Source organism: Histomonas meleagridis (assembly GCF_020186115.1).
Source record: "Histomonas meleagridis strain 2922-C6/04-10x chromosome Unknown contig_16, whole genome shotgun sequence".
NCBI classification, from domain to species: domain Eukaryota; phylum Parabasalia; order Tritrichomonadida; family Dientamoebidae; genus Histomonas; species Histomonas meleagridis.
The window spans coordinates 22,317-44,085 of NW_027150781.1; the positions used below are offsets into that span (position 1 = coordinate 22,317).

General features: G+C 27.5%; 4 protein-coding genes across 4 annotated transcripts; 1 reads left to right on the plus strand and 3 right to left on the minus strand.

The window, feature by feature from the left end:
• Positions 1–32: 32 nt before the first annotated feature.
• GO595_001870 (Bromodomain containing protein) lies at positions 33–716 on the minus strand (the record flags this gene model as incomplete). The annotated part of the gene is made up of 1 exon (XM_067914716.1): positions 33–716. One exon carries the CDS (start codon positions 714–716, stop codon positions 33–35), a length of 684 nt encoding a protein of 227 aa, XP_067777556.1.
• A 4,574-nt stretch (positions 717–5,290) lies between these two features.
• On the minus strand, positions 5,291–6,463 carry GO595_001871 (obg-like ATPase 1; the record flags this gene model as incomplete). The annotated part of the gene is made up of 1 exon (XM_067914717.1): positions 5,291–6,463. The coding sequence occupies one exon, from the start codon at positions 6,461–6,463 to the stop codon at positions 5,291–5,293; it is 1,173 nt and encodes a 390-aa protein (XP_067777557.1).
• Positions 6,464–14,966: 8,503 nt separating this feature from the next.
• Positions 14,967–16,457, plus strand: GO595_001872 (Polyadenylate-binding protein 2; the record flags this gene model as incomplete). The annotated part of the gene is made up of 1 exon (XM_067914718.1): positions 14,967–16,457. One exon carries the CDS (start codon positions 14,967–14,969, stop codon positions 16,455–16,457), a length of 1,491 nt encoding a protein of 496 aa, XP_067777558.1.
• Positions 16,458–17,829: 1,372 nt separating this feature from the next.
• On the minus strand, positions 17,830–18,969 carry GO595_001873 (uncharacterized protein; the record flags this gene model as incomplete). The annotated part of the gene is made up of 1 exon (XM_067914719.1): positions 17,830–18,969. The coding sequence occupies one exon, from the start codon at positions 18,967–18,969 to the stop codon at positions 17,830–17,832; it is 1,140 nt and encodes a 379-aa protein (XP_067777559.1).
• Between the last annotated feature and the right edge of the window lie 2,800 nt (positions 18,970–21,769).

A 21,769-nucleotide genomic window follows, 5' to 3' on the forward strand; every position in this document is an offset into this window, starting at 1 on the left:
TAAAAATATAATTTTATTAACAGACGATTCTCTTATTCAAGGAACCTTATTCCTTTTTGGTTTAAGCATTCTTTCATATAATTTTTGATTTCTGCTATTGATTCATCAGATAAAAGCCTCTGATTAAGAGTTATGTTCCCACTTTTTACGAGGAGGCCTGGCTGTACCCTCTTTATGATGGATATTATTTCATTTTTCTCATCTTCTGTTTGAATTGCTTCAAATGCAAGTTGGAAAGATTGAACCTCATGGCCAGTTAACTGAAGCTGGTGATAATTTGGTGTTTCGCCCTTAGAGTAATTTGGCATTTGATTTGCTACACGATTTGGCGCATCATGAACTAAATCTGCAAGTTTAGATCTAAGATTTGTTAATCTATTTGTCCAAAGTGAGACTGAGCATTTCATTGCAAACCGACGCTCTCTATTGAATATTCTGCGCATCTCTTGAGCAACACATCCAGCAATTGAATTTGGTGAATAATATTGTTCGACGTTATAAAAAACGATTTCAACATCAGACTCCCATTCATATAGGCTTTTGTACTGGTGGCTTTTTAATTTATCATAAACAATATTTAACCCTATTTGGTCAGTGATAGTGATTCCAGAATCAGGTTCAGGAATTACTGGCTCTAAAAAAAAATTTGCAATAGGATGTTCCATAATCCTATTCATTGCGGAAATTGCTTCCGATAAAAGCTCCTTTGTTAGCATGTGCTTGCAACTTGAGTTGCAGAGCAAACGGTTTTATTTGTTTACTGATTCAATATTTTTCAATTTGTTCCAGAATTTTGAAAAAAATTTGTTTTTGATTGAGCAGATCACTTAACTTTTTCGATGAACTATTTGTAATCATCCCTTTCTACGAGATATGAATGTAAATTATCTTTTGCAAAAAAAACACATGATGGGATTATCAATGGATTTCATTCTCAAATTTAAAAATGTTGCCACTTTTATTGTACAAATTTTTTAAATATATTTATATTTGAATCTAGAAATGTTGTTTTTGTTCTTAAACATTGGAAAATGAATATCAGTTTTGAATGAAATTGGGTATATTACATTTTTTAGCGATGTTTAATGTTATCGAAATCTTTCTTCTCACATGTTTAATGTTATCGAAATCTTTCTTCTCACATCGTGACCAAGTAATTTGATGGTTTTTTCATGATAGTTACTTTTTGCTCGTGAAAGTGCTGTTTCAAATATTTTTAATAATTTCCAAATGTTATTTTGAAATTCTAAATTAATAAAATAAATAAATATCTTTAGCATTAAAATCAATTCCTTCTTGCTCAAGAAGTAATTTAACTATTTCTGTATGACCATTTAAAGATGCATACATTAGTGCTGTCCAAAATAATTTAAATAATTTCCAAATATTATTTTGAAATATGAAATTATTAAAATAAATATTAAATAAAACAAATAAATATCTTTAGCATTAATATTAATTCCTTCTTGTTCAAGAAGTAATTTAACTATTTCTGTACGACCATTTGAAGATGCTAATATAAGTGCTGTATCAAATATTTATAAAATATTTTAAATAAGTGAAATAAATTGTAAATTATTTAATTAAATATAAATCATAAATTATTGAAATAAAATTCAAAATATTAAAATAATCATCAAATATAAAAAATAAATTGTAAAATACATAAATAAATACCTAATAACTAAAACAAATATTAAATTTTTAATATTGATCCAAAATTATTAAAGTAAATATCAAATTATTAAAGCTAATATAAAACTTTTATAACAAATATAAAGCTATTAAAATAAATATTAAATTATTAAAACAAATCTGAAATTATTAAAACAATTCTCAATATATTAAAATAAACATGGATTGCATTCACGTCAACCCCATTTTCTAATAGTAATTTCACTATTTCTACAGAATTATTCTGAATAGCCATATGAAGTGCTGTTCCAAAATGATAAAAAATATTTCAGATATATAAAATAAATATCATATCAATAAAATAAATATCAGGTTATTAAAATAAATACCAAATGATTAAAATAAATGCAAAATTATTAAAATAAACATAAAATTATTAAAATGAACATCAAATTATTAAAATAAACGTAAAATTTTTAAAATGAACATAAAATTATTAAAATAAATTTTTTTATTAAAGTCAATTCCTTTTTCTAAAAGGAATTTTACGATTTCTGTATTGTTGCTTTTAGCAGCCAAAAAAATAGTTTTGCCAAATAGTTAAAAGGTATGTGAAATTAAAATAAATATTAAATTATTATATTAAATATATTTTGTATCAAACTTAAATTCTTTTCGATTTAATAAAAATTTCATAAGATATAAATTTTCAAATTTTATTGTATCATTAAAAATATTAACATCAATTTTCATTCCTTCTTTTAGTAAATAAGAAAAAATTTCATAATTACTGTATTCAATACATTCCTTACCAAGTTTATCCATATTTTCTACTTTAAAGATTTTGTTTTCATAAAGATATTTAAATATAAAGTGTCCAACCCCAAGTGTAGCATCTCATTATACAAATAAAATTTAAATGAACTAAAATAATGATTCGAATGTTTACTTGATATACTCTCCTTTGGTATGTATTACTTGTTCCAATCTCCTTTCCCATTCTTCAAAAACTAGTTTTAACATATCGGTTGGTATTTGTTGTAAAATATCAGTTATACATTTTTTTACCTCCTTTCTTGATTCGTATGATTGATCTTCCATTTTATTTTTGATATAGCCAAATAGGAAGAAGTCTGATGGTGCTATATCTGGTGAATAAGGAGGATGATGTGCTCTTTTAAGACCTTTAATATTCATTATATTAGTTGTGTGCTTCGATATGTGAGGACGTGCATTATCGGCATGGACGGTTAATCTTCTTCCTTCATTATCTAAATATCCCCCATTTAATTTTGAAAGTTCCTTAATAATATTATTTGCATAATACTTCGAATTAAATGTTTCGCCTTTTGGAAGAAAGTTAATAACCTTTATTTTGCTTGGATTTCAAAAAGTTGTCAGCATAATTTTTTTATGAGTTATAAAACCTTATTTGGACGTGTTTGAAACTGACTTCCGATCGGTATCCATTGTTGAGAAGGATAATATGAATATTCAAACCAAGATTCGTCTCCTGTAACGAAATATATATAATTGTTATGTTTGGCTGAATTCAGTATCTTAATAAGTGCCTTTGAGATTGTTACCCTTTGAATTTTTTGTTTTTCTGAGAGACTGTGGGGAACTTACTTTAAATGCATGCTTACATAAAAAAGCATATTTGTCAAATGATAATATACCGTACTTTTTGGAATCCCCGTAGTGTTAGCTATATAACGAACAGATGCAAATGGCTCTTCATCAAGTACATACAAAATTTTTTCATTAATGATTTTGTGTTCATCGAAATTTGCATTTGGAGTTTCCTTGTTAACGGTTTTTGATGTTTTGCAATTTCTAATATATTTTGTAATTGTTGAATATGAAATACATTGATCTTGAAGAGTCAATTTCATTTCTGTATACATTGATTCTTTATTTTTCCCTTGTAAGAAAATCGCAATTGATTTCTGATCGAGTTCCATTTCGAATCTTTTGATAATTTTAAACGTATATTTTTTCCAATTTTCTATCAAAAAAGTTCAGATATCTCATTATATCTAATTTTTTATGAAACTTCATATTTATAAAAAATAAAATGTTATATTCATATATTATTTATATATATTTATTAATAATTAAATATGCTCACATATGGAGATGCTACACTTAGGGTTGGACACCCTATATATCATTTCTATGAAAATCAATTGCTGTTTCATATGCATCTTTAAATGATGAATGATTTTGTTCGCATAAATGAATAATTTCTTCATTTCCAGTTTCTTTTGTTTGAATTGATTTTAAATATTTTATGTATATATCGCTTAAATTATTTGGTATACAATACGCGAAGTAAATTAAACAACTTATGATTATATTAAATGAATGTGGAAAGTTTGAATCAAATAATTCAATTGTTTGATGAATTGATACCAATGATAATTTTTTCAAGAATATTACAAATTTTATATGAATCTTCAGAACATCCTATATCTGTGTTATTAGAGCTCATTGTTTCCTTGGTATTAAAATCATTGTTTTGTGTTTCTTCAATCATCAATAATGAAGCTTGCAAGCAAAGAATGATTCATCGTAAAATTTATCATTCAATTTTTAATGGAGTAATGTGTCATTATTTGATTTCTAATTAACAAAAAATGATCGGTAAGTGCCCAAACAAACACAGATATCTTGGACAAAAATCGGGGTCCAATAATAAAACATTGTTCTTTTGACTTTAATAAGTACATTAATATTATATATAAAATTAAAGCAAATTTGAGAAAATATTTAAAATATCTCGAAATAAATTTGATACTCATCTTGGAAAACATCATATACATAACTACAACACAATGGCTAACCTAATGGCCTCGCTTAGTATTGGTATATAAATATAGCAATATTTAATTTCTTTGATTTTTTCCCATTATTACATTCACTTATGAAACATGATGTAAGGCATTTCATTTAGTCGCTCAACTGCTCGAAAAATTTCAAGAAATAGATCTCAAAATTATTATCATATTATTCTTCGTTTAATTAATGATTTATCATTAATGATAAAATCGTTTTGTGAATTTTATCATATTCATAAATTCTATATAATGAATTATATTATTTAATTAATTCAACTTTAGCAAAATAATAATAAATCATTAAGTGGTTTCTAAGCTGTATATTTAGTATTATATTGGAATTTCAAAAAGAGCATTATGTCCAAGAAATCCTAAAGAATACTTCATGTTGATTAAACAAATAATGTCCATACCATTGAGGCTATAAATAAAGAAGATTAAATCAATGATACAATGCGATGAATTTCTTAAGAAAACTTCATATGATGCGTTAAAAGTCATTGGAATCAGCATCTTCAACAGGAATGTAAGTAAAAAGTAATAATACGTACGTCATTTAAGAATTTTTACAAAATTAATTTATATAACTAAAAAGTATGTGACTTGTATGAGCATTTTTTTTACCCAATTGATAATATCAATCCTACAAATTATAGGAGATGTCTTAATAAAAATTACAAGTATCTTTTTTTGGTTTTTTGCTCTTCTTTTTTATGTTTACTTGTTTCTTTTTCGTATCAATTTCCTTATTTCCATTGCGTAATTTGATGAAATTTACAAAAAAATTGTTGAATTATTTTAAAATTTCACTTTGTTTACTTCTTCTTTGATCCCGAGCCAGCACCATGCAAAAATAGAATGATATCACCATCCTTAACAACGTAATTCTTACCTTCTGTTCTCATTTTTCCATGGGCTTTGACATTTGCTTCACTTCCAGCTTCAACTAAGTCGGTGTAGTTGTACACCTGCGCGCGAATGAACTTGTCCATGAAATCAGTATGAATTACACCTCCTGCAACAGGTGCTGTAGCTCCATCACGGACAGTCCAGCCACGAACTTCATCAGGGCCGCACGTGAAGAACCGAATGAGTCCAAGTTCGTTATAACCAGTTTGGATGATTCGATCCATTGCCGACTTGGTACCTTTCTGCTTGCAATACTCTGCAGCTGCGTCAGGCTCCATGTCCATAAGTTCGCGTTCAAAGGTCGCAGAAAATGGAATGATTTTTTCGCCGGAATAGTCTTTGATCCATTGGGCAATCTTTGGAAGCCAACGGTTCTTACGTGTAATGTAAGACTTCTCATCAAGGTTGAGAAGGTAAATTGTTGGCTTTGATGTAAGGATGTTAAGTGATTCGATATATTCGATTTCAACTTGATTCCATTCACCGGCACGAACTGGTCGTGGATCGTTCTTAAGGAAATCAAGGACTTTGGTACAGAGTTCAAATTCGTCTTTGTATTTGCGTGGTTCACATTTCATCTTTTTCTCAAGATCTTCATGGGTACGTGTCATCCATTCAATGTCTTTAAGCTTGAGTTCATCAGAAATGATTTGAAGATCACGAACTGGATCAACCTTGCCTTCAACATGAACAATGTCATCATCTTCAAATACACGAACTACATGATAAATACCATTGACTGCTCGTACATTAGAAAGAAATTCATTTCCAAGACCTTCGCCCTTTGATGCGCCACGAACAAGACCAGCAATATCATAAACATTTAATGTTGCAGGAATTTCTGACTTTGGATGAAAATGTTTACATAGCCACGTGAAACGTTCATCTGGAACTTCGACTCTTGCGAGCTTTGGTTCAATAGTGCAGAATGGATAGTTTGCAGTTCCTGCTAAATCTCGCTTTGAAAGAAGATTAAAAAGAAGTGACTTGCCGACGTTTGGCATACCAACAATACCCATTTGGAGTGTTTTGGTGAATTTGAGCATGGCTTTACGCGTTGGTTGCTTGTTTTGTGCCATTTCACAAAGTGGCCCAGGGCACTTTTTGAGGGTGCCCTGTTTCTAAGCCTTAAGTATTCAATAAATTGAATGAAAAACGATCAATATCTCGCCATCTGCAAAACGCATTTTCGCAACACAAAAACTATTTAGTTTGCATTCTTAATATGATTATGTATAGATATATAAAATAACTTACTATCTATTTATAAATTTTTCATTGTGTTTATAATTTTACTGAGAAAATTAACTAATATTTAAATAATAATTTTGTTTTACTCTTCTGTTTGTTGTTACATATATATAAATATTATTCCTTGAAATTAGAGATATGTTCAAATCTTAAATTACTTATTTCTTCTGCAAATTTATCATTTGAAGAAAAAACTTCTACTGGAAAATCAGGTGGATCAAAAACATACTGATTTGCTGCTCTTTCTGCTGCTTGAATGAATAATTTTGAATCGTTAATTTCTGCAATAACCAAATTTTGTGTATTAATTGGTCGAATTTTTAAATTTCGAATTGAATTATATCTATCTTTTAATTGAGTTGAATCTGGACATGATTGTATACCTGCATGATAAACCTTTAAAGCATTTTGTGGCTCATTAAGCATTTCATAAATAATTCCTAAATTAATCCATGCTTCTTGTAAATCTGCTTTAAAGCATAAAGCTCTTTGAAATGCAACAACTGCATCATCTTTTTGATCATTTTTTAAATAAAGTATTCCTAAAACACACCAAAACATTGGAGAATCACTCCAATATAATATACATTTGCAATATTTTTGATATGCAATAACCATATCATTTTTTTTCATTGCAATTTTTGCATAAACTAATAATAAAATTGGATCATTAGGATAAGTATCTTGAATTATTTGTATGGCAAAATCATAATATTTGTTATCATTGCTGAGTGACAAAAACCATGAAAATTGTTGTATAAGAATTAAATTCATTGGATACTTTGCATAAAGTTCTTTATAAAGTGAAAATGCTTTTTCATTTTGTCCTGATAATTGGTATGTATAAGCAATTTGAAATCTAATATCATCTTTTGATAAACTAAGAGGAAGATCATTTAATAAGTTTTCAAAACATGTGATTGATTGTTCAAAATCATTACATCTTCTTAATGATATTGCATATCTTAAGTAAAGATCTTTTGAATGAATTTCTGCTTTAAGTGCTCTTTCTAAAAATTCTTTTGAAATCACAAATTTAAAATGAAGATAAACGCATCCGATTCCATACAAAAAATATGGATCATCTTCATGTTTGTTAAGCTTTAAAGCATGTACATAAGAAGAATAAGCATTTGGCATGTCATTTAATGTTAAATAACAATGTCCTAATATAATCCAATTTTTATTATTTTCTGGTTCTTTTTGAATATATTTTATTGTTGTTTGTATCATTTGTATAATTGCTTCTATTGCTGATTTAATATCTCTATCTTCATTTAACTTGTTATGCAAAGGATTATATGAAATTAGACGCCGAAGAGGAATTCCATGATCATTAATATTAATTTCTTTAGTTAATTCCATTAAGGATACCCATAGATTTTCAACTTCTTTGTTTACCTCATTTAAGGAATTTATAATAGACAAATTAATTGCATTTGGTGATGATACCATTGTATTTTTTGCGATATAGAGCGATCGGAAATTAATTCAATGAAAGATAACTTAATCAATCATTTATCTATCGTATTTTTTATAACTTTTATTATTGAGAGATTGTACCCCTTTAAAGGAATGTTAACATTTCATTCATTTTAAGTATAAGACAATATAAATTTTTATATTTGAAATAAATATCAGAAACATATACAATACTATAATATTTAGTATAAAAAATTATATTCATAAAATATATCGAATGAAATATAGTAGAGTTCAAAAGTTTCATTTCTGATTATAAAACTTTAAGTAAAATAGAAATTTTCAACAAAAAACATTTAACCTCCTCTTTGATAGTAAGAATTTTTGTTTAGGAATTATTTTAATATTATATTTACAAAGAAATAATTTTTAAAATGAAATAAAACAATAATTATAGTATTTTTAATTAAAATGATATATATCATATGTGCTCTATATGAATGCAAAAAAAAGAATGAATTATTTCATTTGTTTTATCAAAACCAAAAATACAATGTTTATCAGAAATGAAACTTGAGATTTCATTTTTCGTCAATTGACTGTTAACAGTTAATTTTAAAATATATCAGAAACAAAATTTTTCTTATTCGGTATAAAACAATATATACTAAGATTTATTTATTAAATACAATTTAAGGAGTACTTATTAAAGGATCAGTATTGACCATATCAATACCTCTTGTGTCAAGGCAAAAATCAGAAAACACAACAAATGAGAGTATTATCATTTGTCCAAATATTTCCTTTGCCACCCATGGGTAAAAATATTCGATTGAACATTCACGTAAGCCGGTATAAAGTAAGAAATAAAGCCGAGTAGCAACTCTAATTAGAAGAGCTATGATCAAAAAAATACATAATGAAATAATTAAATCTTGTGATGAATGTAAACATTGACATGAAAATATACAATGAATTTCGAGTTTAACCTTAAGAATAATTAACATCGCAATGTATAAAAACAATATAACAATATCACGAATCGTCGCAACTATGTTTTCTGCTATACTCCATTTTTCACTGTTCGGATATTGTGCTTTAAAACACACAAAAATTATAAAAAATATTATTAAACTAAATATAAATGTAATGATAACTTTTTGAACAATTTTTGATATTTTTTCATACTCACCACCAATAAAAGAGCCGAAAAGATTACACCATGAACAAAAGATAAGTAGGTAAGAACAACTAATAATGTAACCTGGAAATAAAATAATAAAAAGTTTCCAGGAATTAAGAGCGCATGATGTTTGATATGCATAACTTTCAATTGTTGACAGAATGGCTTTTAATAGCAATGTAAATGTAAATGCGAATTTGGGTATTAAATCAATTAGTGTCATTCGTTGTTGACTTAAAATTAATCGAATATTTTGATAAAGCGAAAGCAGAAAAATAATAAAATAACCAGCTGATAAAGCGACATGAAACCCGAAATATAATCCCCTTGGATCACTTTCCAGACATATAATTTTTGTTGGGTCGTCTTCCATTTGGAAACGATGAACCTAAACGGTTAAATGACTTTTTAAAACAAAACAACACGTTGAAATCTATAGTTTACTTTTTACAATATTTAATTTGTGCAAATCAATCACTCAAACTCCAATGCTTTATTCTAGATATACTATGTTATACCTTTTTTAAAAAGATTTAAATACCCACAATGCAAGCATAAACTTTTATCTTTTAAATTTGTTTACTTTCATTATCTTTTTACAATCTAACTTGTATCATCATAAAATGAATACATCGGATTTTCTACTCCAATTTGTTGGGTAGTAAACACTTTCTTTACTTCACTTCCTGGTATGAACTTTAATCCGCAGTGACAAAAGCTCTCATAATGTCCAAATAACTTTCTTATAATATTCATTTTCTTTGCTTTAAATATTTTTGCTCTTCCGAAATATATATTTGGATGATCAGAAGTTGTGAACACTTTTGCTGATTTATCAAAAGCATTTGCAGAAACAGCTACAATTTTTCCACCATAAAATACTTTTAAATTTTGTACTCCACTAAAAGCCTCTTCAAAGATTTCATTAATATCCTTTCCAAGGTGTACTGTTTCCAAACTATTACAACCCACAAATGCCTTAGAGTATATTGTTTTAATCTCTGGCAAACACAATTGAGTAATTCCAATACATTCATGAAATGCATATTGATAAATTATTTGATCAAATGGAAGAGTAGTGTATGTTCCATATCTTCCTGGCGGAAAGCGATAAATTCCATTAGTTATTAAATTACGTAGAATCCCATCATTATTTAGATTAAAGAATTCAGATCCAGATGCATAAATATCATGAAGAAAAAAACATCCATCAAATACATGGAAGTCTAAATATGTGAGTTGATCACCTAAAAAAATTTCTTTGATCTTGGTGTTAGAAAGTGCATGATCTAAAATAGATTTCACATTATTAATATTTTCAATTTCTTCTAGTCGAGAACAAGAATCAAATGCATATTGACGTATTTCTACTATTTTATCACTACCAATAAACTTCCGAAGATTCACACAAAAACGAAAGGCTTCTTTTCCAATGACTTGAACATTTGATACTGACATATCAAATTCTCTGATTCTTTTCCATTGGTAAAAGATTTTTCACCAAGTGTATAAACATTACTTGTTAAAACGACTTTTGTATAAACCTTTTGTTGAAACAAATTCTGTTTAATTATTTTACTTTTTACTGTTAAAACAGGTTTTGGTGGTTTTGGAGGTGGTTCTTCTTTCTTTAATTCGACTACTTCATATTCTTCACATTCTGTTCCAATATTATGTACATTTTTAACTAATACAATAGCAAAGAATAGAATATGTAGAAACATAGAAAATGATTTCGAAATAAAATTGTCACAACAAAAACTTTTGTTCAAATTTATTAAATTGAATGTAATGGACCACTCTCAATTTTTATGTAATGATCCTATAAAAATATATTTGAATTTTATATTAAAATTAATTATTGTTATTTATCATCATAAAAGTCTCCATTTTGAACTTGTCATAGATATTGTGTTTAAGAATAATTCGGTAAATTAAAATCTTACTGAATGATTTAGTTTTCAAAATATATAAAGAACAAATCAAAAGGATTGCTTGACATCCTAATAAAATAACTTTATATTCAGATTAATTTGATTTCATTTTTACAGTATTATGAAATATTCTTACGTACGAGTAATAGCTTATATTAAAAGGATTTGATTTGGTAGAAGTTTTGTTTCAGCATACATGTATTATTTGTTTATGAAAATTGAAGGACGAGAGAAGAAAAAGCTTCATTTAAAAAAAATGATTCATGTGAATACTGATTTTGAATCAATAATGATCGTATGACATTGAAACCCAGAAAACGTTCATCGAGGGTGAATGGAATATCCTTCTTCCCCAAGAAGAAATTTTTCTAAGATAAACTTTCAAATTGCCCAAAACATAATTTCCCAGTCGCATTCAGATATAAAAACTTTTTTAATATCTTTTCTTGATGATCAAAATTTTGTTCAACTTTACTGTATCCTTAATTGTCTTTTACAAAAGGATATTACACTTAAGACAATTTCTACTTTAGGATGGTTTGTAAACAATGGTTTGGTTCCAACACCATTAATATATGTATTAATTCATGAATTGATACGTATGTTAAATACTAAAGAAGGAATTCAAATCAACATATTATTTGGGAAATCTATTTTACCTAATCTTAAGAAATATATATTTTATTGTAAAGAACTCTTAAAAGTACCAAATTTACGAATCATGGATTCCTCATTTTATATTGAATTAAATCAAATTTTTTTAATTAGCGCAGAAACAAGGTTTTTATTAACCAAATCGTTTTACGTTGAACCAGAATTTTCGAAAACATATTATCAAGAGGTCAAAGAAACTCCAAAAAACACTATTTGTTTCTCACAAAAAACTGTTCCATTACGAGAGAATTTCAGTCAATCAATGAAATATGCTGAATCTCTTCCTCCTGATCAACAATTAATTTATTATGTTAACATCATCAACTACTTTGAACCGCCATACTATCAAATCTTATCCAAGTCCATGCTTAATTCAGCATGTGAATATCTTAAGTATCTATTTCATTGTTGCAAATCAATTGAGTGGGATAATTTTTCAATGCACGCCAAACTAGAAAGGCTTGGTCGGTGGATCCATAAGTTATCTATTGAGAATGGTCGTCCACCTCCTCTTTACATCTTGAACATCCCGCATCTTTTGATTGAGGCATCTCAGACTGGACTTTTGAGTTATTTTTTATCGTTTTTAATGAGTTTTCTATCGTCGTTTACACAACGGTTATTCCTACCGCCCTGTGCATATACAACATCAATTTTACAAATTTTATCAGCTATTTCAAATTCACCACGAATTCGGACTGATGTTTTAAGTCAAATTCAAAAAATCTCTAACATATGGGAAATTGATATTAACATTTTATATCATCGCGATATCCAAATCCCATTTAATTCATTTGATTGTTATAGTTGTTTTGTAATGGAAGATGGGAAAATTACATTAAAGTCATCCAAAGATATAAAGAATGAAAAAGAAATTCTTCGAAATGAATCCGATTATATCAATTATTTTTATCATCATACAAATATAAACATTAAAAACATTAAACTTCTTCAATTAATTCAAGACATTAAACGGATCGAAAAATATTATTTTGTAATGCCAAAAGTTAACATAGTGATTAATAATGAAGATGATATTGAACACACAAACAAATTCATTGAAACTGTATTTGATTTATCATGTTCAACTTCGCCGAAAGTATTCTCTAAATTATTTGGAGAAATTATAAATTTTTTCCCCAATTTTAATCCCATTAAAGGATTTCGCCATTATTATCCTAATGAACACATCTTAAAGTCATGTTTAAAAAGCAAAAGTTTCGACTTAAAAGAATTAAATTCGTTATTTTCCGAATTATTAACAAATCCAAACATAACCAAATATACACGAAACATAAAAACAGACTTTTTACCATTATTAATCAATAAAGAAACTGAAAACATATTTTATTCAGTGATAAACATCACAAATTATCCATATTATAAAATCCAACAAAACAATTCATTACCGAAAATTAATACATTACATTATCCTTTGTTACGTTCATTTTTATTATGTGCTAAATCCAAAAATGATTTAGATCTACAATCGATTTTTATAAATAAAATGACATCAGCGAATAGTTCACATTTCGTATCATTGTTTGTATTTGTATTATTATCATCAGTTGAACGAAATTCGCCAAAACTTCCAACGAAAATTGATTACACTGCAATAGATGTGTTATGTACTATCATTAATAAATGTTCGAATAAGATTGACAACAAAATATTAATAACAAATTGTTTCGACGCAATTAAAATGATTTCGAGTTCTGCTATTTCATCATTTCCGTTGTCATTCTTTCGATTAATTAATGGATTGTTTAATAAACTTCATTTTCATTCCGAAAACGAATTAATTGAATTGTTAAATTTCATTGACCCTTTTAAATATCCAAAGTTTTCCAATTGTTGGTTACAATTATGTATGAACAAAAGAATTATACCAAATTTCATTAAAATTAATGAATTGTTACCTCAAAGTTTCACTTTACGATTCATTATAACTTGTATTAAGTTATGTGAATGTAATATCGAAATATTTTATTACCCAATTACTCGTATATTTTTAACACTTGTTTCGAATGCACCGATTTTTTTTATTTCATATTTGCCTTTAATTTTACAATGTTTACCTCCAAAATTTGTACAATTTCGAAATATTTTTTTAAATTTAAACGGTCAAAAACCGCCGCTTGGAATTAACATCAAAAATTTCAGGAAAGAAAATAATGGATTTAAAGATGTTGAAAATGTTTATAATAATTTAGTTGAATCTATAATAAAAAATAAAGAAAATGATAAATATTATATACCTGATTATATTTGGAAATATATACTTTTTGTTATTATTAAAACGACTAAAAAACGAAATCAAAATATTCCAATTTCAAATATATCAAATGTTAAAATTTTAACAGATATTATTATGAAAGAAAATAATGAATTAAATGAATTGTTGTTTAATGTGATCATCGATAATTTACATTATCAAACAAAATTTGTAACAAATTTATTGTTACATCTGTTCGAGAAAGTTTCGAATAACATTAAAGAATTGATTCTAACTATCTTAATTAGAAGAATGTTATGCGTTACAAGGCCACCTAAGCCTGTTTATGATGTATTTGGTGAGATAATGGAAAAATTTAATGCGGAAATTTGGATTATTATGAACGAAAATAATCAAAAAGAAATTTTCGAAAATGTTTTAAAAATTATAAAGCTTCCCAGCCTTAATAAAGCGCACTAAAATTGTTGAAATAAACATAGATTAAAATGAATTTTTGATTTGATTTTGAGATAAAAGTTTACCTGATGGCTCCACTTAGTCTTAGTGTTCGATCATGGCAAAAGTTTATTCAATAAAGTTTATTATGTATATTATTCATCAAAAATGATTATTGTCCTTTATAGATTTTGTAAAAAAAAAAACAGTTTTTGCCAAAAAAGATACCCCCTACAATGTTAGCATCAAATTTGTTAAATTATTTAATCAAAACAAATTTCAAATTGTTTAAAAAAAGGGATTTTATTGTTGTTGTCCAAATTGATCGTTTTCTAAGTACTTAACGTGCGAATTCACTTGGATCAACCATATCGACCAAGGGTTTTAGTGAAAATTGAGGAAAATTTTGAACGAAAGGAAAAAGAGAATTCAAAGAAAACGGTTAATCATGGCCTTCCTTATTTTTTATGGCTGCTCCAACAAACTATTGTACAATCTATGCTGGAGATCTCCCTATGAACTATGAAGATCATAAGACATCTGTTACAGAAGATTTCCTTGTGAATCTTTTCGCAGAAGCCGGAAAAATTATTCAAAATGGAGTTGCCATTAAGCACCGTGAAGACCGTAATGGTCGTCCATATGCTTTTGCTTTCATCACCTTTGAAACACGTGAAATGGCTGAGAAGGCCGTTGCTGAGTTTAACTATACCAAGTTAGATGGCCAACCAATTCGTCTTTCTATTGCAGATGCAGAAGCTTACAGGATCAGAAAGAGTGGTCTCGGTAATCTTTTCATCAAGAATCTTGATCCATCAATTGAAGTTTCACAATTACATGAAGCATTTGCTAACTTTGGTGATATTATTTCCTGCAAGATTCCAACCGACATAAACGCACAAGGGCAATTAGTTTCACGTGGTTATGGCTATGTTCAATTCCGATATGAAAAGGATGCACAACAAGCCATTACTGATCTTAAAGATGCTACTATCAATGGTCGTAATGTCCAAATTGAACCATATCGCCGTCGTCAAAAGGTCAATCCCGAAGAAACATTTACAAATGTCTACATCAAAGATCTTCCAAGCTCCATCCAAACCAATGAAGACCTTAAGAAGCTTTTCTCCGAATATGGCGAAGTCCAAAACCCATGGCTTGTATTCAACAAAGGCAAGCCAGCCCCATATGGCTTTTGCAACATGATGACACACGAAGCTGCAGTTGAAGCTGTCAAAGGTCTTAATGGCAAAGTCATTGATGGCAGCAAAGTCTATGCAGGCCGTGCGATGAAGAAGGGCGAACGTCTTCAACACTTACGCGAGTTATCTGAGAAGTTCAGGCAAGCCAATTATGAGAAGTATAGGGGTCGTAACCTTTATATCCGTGGCTTTGGCAAAGACGTCACTGAAGATAAGCTTAGGGATTACTTCAAACAATTTGGTGAAATAGAATCATTGACAATTATGAAAGACGATAATGGCGCATCACGTGAATTTGGCTTTGTTACTTATAAAACAGTTCAAGAAGCTGATAACTGCATCAAGGAATCATTAATCAACTCAACATTAGACGGCAAGCAATTATACGTTGGTAAGGCACAGTCACGAGAAGAGCGTGTTAAGGCCGTACAACGCCAAAGAAGCACAACAGCGTACCAGCACCAACACTTGTTAAGCGCAATGCCAGGCAACACAACACAATACCAAATGGCACCAGCACAGTTATCACCAATGGCCCCGTCGCAAAACATGATGTATCCGATGTTCCAGCAAATGATGACACCCCAAATCACAAGCGATCCAAAGCAAAGACTTAGAACTGAAGTACTTGAACTTTTGGGTAACAACGCAAACTCACAAGCAATTCTACAGAAAATACGTGAGCTTTCTGACGAACAAATTAATAACTTGTTAAATGACCAAAAATTATTGAGAGAGTGGGTTGAAAAGAAATAAATAGAGGATTCAAAAAACAAAAAAAAACAAAAGTAAAAGCAACAATTCTGCTTAAACGTTCTTTTTAAGTTTTGTGAAATGTTATATCGTTTGGGGTGCTTCGATTGATAAACTCTTCAATTTTCACAGAAAGTGTTCCACAGCGTTATGTGGGCGCAGATGTTATGCTCGAATGGTTATTCCAGTTGTGATGGAATGAATAGTAATTATGTGTAGCTTTCTTTTAAGATAATTGATTTTGTAAGATAATTATTCATATTAATTATTTATATATGAAACAAATGAGATTTTGTTGTTGGTTTTTATTATTCTAATTACAAGTATAAGGTCAGATGATTTCCTTATAACTCATTTTATATTAGCAACAAAAACAGAAAGTGAAATCCCAAATAGTGCAATCTGAGTAACGCTCGAGAAATTATCAACTTCTAATACATTTTTGGATATCTTTCGAATGGAAATCGTTTCGGATGCATCTTCACTTACAAAAATCATGTTTTTCTGACTAGGAATTGTAAATTTATGTTTGAAATCAAGCTCCCAGCGTTCGAGTTTATCTTGTTGAGGTCTTTTTGATTCAAGTTTAAGTAATGTTGTGCCATCTTCATTAAGGATATTAACATTACATTTTGGTGGTAAACCTAGAATTGATGAATCACTTACAAATCTGATGGATAAAATGGTACGGTCATTTGTATTTGGCTCCGTAAGAGTGAAATAAGAAGATTTTGGAACAAGATAGAAATCAAAATCTTTACTAAGGTGAGGATTTGAGCCTTTTTTAATTGGAATAGGATTACTAGGATGCCTTGATTTGGTTTTCGCACTGAATATAATGTCATCTTTATAGTAAAAATAGAAGAAATATGATTTACCACGTATTGAATTTTTGATTTTGCGATGAATTGAAAATAATTGAGGTGAATAGGAAACATCCTTTGTTGGCAGAATGATGATAGCGTCCTTTTCTTCGTTTTCGTGATAATCATTTGATTCAACAAAACTATCTGATGAGCTTTCAATGCTTCGCGGTTTTGAATTTGTTTTTTCTTTTTTAGTTGGTAAGATAGGAATCTTATTTTTAATTTCTGAAGAATCTGAATAATCATGAGATTTTTCTGAGACTGTTTGAAGTAGCTTTGGAATAGCGCTGATTGGAGAAGAACTAATGTCAGAGGTATAACTGGAATACGATGAGAAAGAAATTCGTTTTTTCATTGCTTAATACCTCTATTCCAAGAAAAAAAATGTTTTTGTGTTTTCATTCAGTAATTGAGATATAAATCATTTAGAAAACAAATACCAAAATAATCTAAAGAAAGAAAATTGGGATATTCTGTGAGTTTAGTTTATTAATTGTATGACTTCTTCTTTATATTTCTTCTTCTTTAGTTTCTTCCTTTTCTTTTTCCTCTTCTTTTATTTCTTCTTCTTTCATTTCTTCTTTTAATTCTTCTTCTTTAGTTTCCTCTTTTTCCTCTTCTTTAGTTTCATCTTTATTTTCTTCTTTCACTTCTTCTTTCATTTCTTCTTTTATTTCTTCTTCTTTCACTTCTTCTTTTAATTCTTCTTCTTTAATTTCCTCTTTTTCTTCTTCTTTAGTTTCTTCTTTTTCCTCTTCTTTAATTTCTTCTTCTTTAGTTTCTTCTTCTTTCGTTTCTTCTTTAATTTCTTCTTCTTTGGTTTCTTCTTTTTCCTCTTCTTTTAATTCTTCTTTTTCCTCTTCTTTAGTTTCTTCTTTCATTTCTTCTTCTTTAGTTTCCTCTTTTTCTTCTTCTTTTTCAGTTTCTTCTTTAGTTTCTTCATTTTCTTCTTTCACTTCTTCTTTTTCAGTTTCTTCTTTATTTTCTTCCTTTTCTTTTTCCTCTTCTTTTATTTCTTCTTTCATTTCTTCTTTTAATTCTTCTTCTTTAGTTTCCTCTTTTTCTTCTTTCATTTCTTCTTCTTTAGTTTCCTCTTTTTCTTCTTCTTTTTCAGTTTCTTCTTTATTTTCTTCCTTTTCTTTTTCTTCTTCTTTATTTTCTTCTTTCATTTCTTCTTTTTCCTCTTCTTTCATTTCTTTTTTAATTTCTTCTTTCACTTCTTCTTTTTCAGTTTCTTCTTTATTTTCTTCCTTTTCTTTTTCCTCTTCTTTTATTTCTTCTTTCATTTCTTCTTTTAATTCTTCTTCTTTAGTTTCCTCTTTTTCTTCTTTCATTTCTTCTTTTATTTCTTCTTTTATTTCTTCTTTTATTTCTTCTTTAACTTCTTCTTTAGTTTCTTCCTTTTCTTTTTCCTCTTCTTTTATTTTTTCTTCTTTAACTTCTTCAACTTTTTCTTCTTTATTTTGTTCTTTCACTTCTTCTTTTATTATCTCATTTTCCTTTTCGCTGATTTTTTGATCTTCAAATTGATAGAGTCCAAAATTCACAGCAAAAACTGAACTACATGTTTGTAATTTTTCGATTAGTCTTGAAAATGTTTGGTTTGTGTTAGGTTTTTTGGATCTATTTAATTCATTTTTCGCTATCATAAACCCAAACTTTTTTGAAAATTTTGATTGTACACTTTTTGCTTTAACAAGGGTGCATGAAATAACTTTCTTCAAATTGTTGGAAATTGATTTTAAGATTTTTTGCATTTGTTGGATAAATTTTTTATAAAAAGTTTCATCGCTAGGTGAAGCTTGGCCATTATTTGATTCAAGATTTCCAAATACACAAGTTAGATAAAGAATCAGCATACCTGTATTATTTATTATTTAGCCAGAATTCGAATTTGAAATATTTACAAAAAGTGTTATGTTTCATGAATTTGGCAAAAATTCTGAAAGCAAATTTACCTAGAATTGTTGAATAATTTACCCCCATTTAAATTATTATTTAAAATTTCCTAAGTGCTTCTTTAAATATGTTATTTTTATCTCTTTGTAATGGGGTGAATAATATTTTTGTTTTCACTTATAAAATTTAATAGAAGTTCTTTTTTCTCAAATTTCATGCTAAGCACGTTTGCAGTTAAAAAAAGTGGAAATATGAATTGTTTACTGAATATTTTCCTGATAAATCAATGACTATATTAAATTTTTAATGTTTTTTCAGTAATTTGAATATTTCTTTGTGCCCATAAATATATGCGATATCAAGAGCTGTTTCAAATATTTTGAATAATTTCCAAATATTATTTTGAAATATCATGTCAACAAAACAAATACTAAAGAAAATAAGCAAATATCTACAACATCAATCTTTATATCTTTTCGTTTAAGAAGTAATTTAGCAACATCTAAATGACCTTTTTCAATTGCAATCATCAGAGCAGTTTTAAATCATTGTAAAAAATTCGAAATAATCTTTAGATAAATAAAATTTTTAAAACATATATAAAGTAAACTAAATAAATAGTTTTGGTATTAACATTAATATTTTTTTGCTCAAGAAGTAATTTAACGACATCCAAATCTCCAATCATAGAAGCCAAAATAAGGAATGTGTAAAATATTTTAAATAATTTCCAAATATTATTTTGAAATATCAAAATAACCATAAAAATATTTAATAAGATAAACAAATATCTTTCATATTAATATCAATTTCTTCTCGTTCAAGAAGTAATTGAACAATATCAATATGGTTACAAGCAAGCATAAGCGCTGTAGAAAATAATTTTAATAAAATCCAAATAGTAATTTTAAATATCAAATATTACTAATAAATATAAAATATAACGAATTGATATCTCTTGCATTGATATTAATTTCTTTTTGTTTAAGAAGTGATTTAACTATTTCTGTATAACCAAAAATTGAAGCTAACATAAGTGGCGTAGCAAATTATTTAAAAAAATTCCTAATACTATTTTAAAATATCGAAATATCAAAATAAATTTCATATAATTAAAAGAAACAACAAAATAAATAAACAAAATGTTCTATCATTGATGTTAATACCTTTATGTTTAATTAGTAATTTAGCTATTTCGATAGAACCTATTTCAGATGAAAGTGCAAGTGCAGAATAAAATATATTAAACAATTTCCAAATATTATTTTGAAATCCATAATTATTAAAATAAATATTAAATATAAAAAATAAATATTTTTAGCATTTACATCGATTCCTTTTTGGTCTAAAATATATTTAACAAGTTCAATATTTTTTGATTCTGCTGCATAAGGCAATATATTTTTAGGAATTTTTTCGGTTTTAAGAAAATATTTTGTAAGGAAAATATTACCAACTCTTGGTGCTTCATTCACAATTTCTTGATTAAGTTTCATTCCTTTTTCTTTTAGAAATGTAAAAATTTCATAATTATGATACACAATACATAATTGAGTTAAGAATACTATCTTTGGATTCGATTCGAGTTGATTTTCATATATATATTTAAAGACATCATTTCGATGATATATAATTGCATTACTATATGATCTTTGAAATACTGAATGATTTTGTTCACATAAATGAATAATTTCTTCATTTCCGCCTGCTACAGCATATTTCCCAGTATCAGATACTTTAGCACCATTTAATAACAAATATTTAAAACATTTAATTGCTCCAAAAAATGCTGCATAATCTATTAGTGATGCATTTGTTTCATTAATAAATGAACATCTTTCATATGGTGATGGCTGAATTTTTTGTTTAAAATTAAATTTTGACTGTGATGATATTTCTTGAAGTTTTTCTAGATTATCATCTCGAATTATTTTTGCAATTTCATTTGGATTTACTCCTTCTTTTATTAATTTCTTATGAATTTCCCATAAATTATCAGCATTTGACTCTCCAATATCATTTAGAAAAAACCTACAATATGGATCATCAAATCCATGAATATTATTTTTTTCTAAGAATGGATTTTTTATATTTTCAATTTTTGCATCAATTAAGTTGTTTTCAATCATTTGAATAAGAAGATAATATGATTCTTGTGTGTTTTTCTTTTGAAGAAAATCTTGGAATTCATTAAGTATGTTTGCTTGAATTTGTTTATTTTCTTCAAATGCTTTTACTTTTTGAAGAAAATTCAAATACATATCAGAGTCTTTTGGATTTGCCATAAATAATGAATATACAATTTGATAAATAAGCATGTTAAAAGATAAAGGATAATCCCCATCAAAGTTGCTAAAAATCGATTTTATTGATTGATCAATGTTTTCTTTATTCAACCCAAAAATTGTATTTTTAATTGATAAGAGGAATTCCCATTCATCCTGTAAGTTTTGCTTTGCCATTTTTGCGGAGTTGTGAGATTAAACAACAAAAATTTTATACACAAAAAGTTTAACTTTTTAATGCAAAGTGGCGCCGGTTGTGATGTGA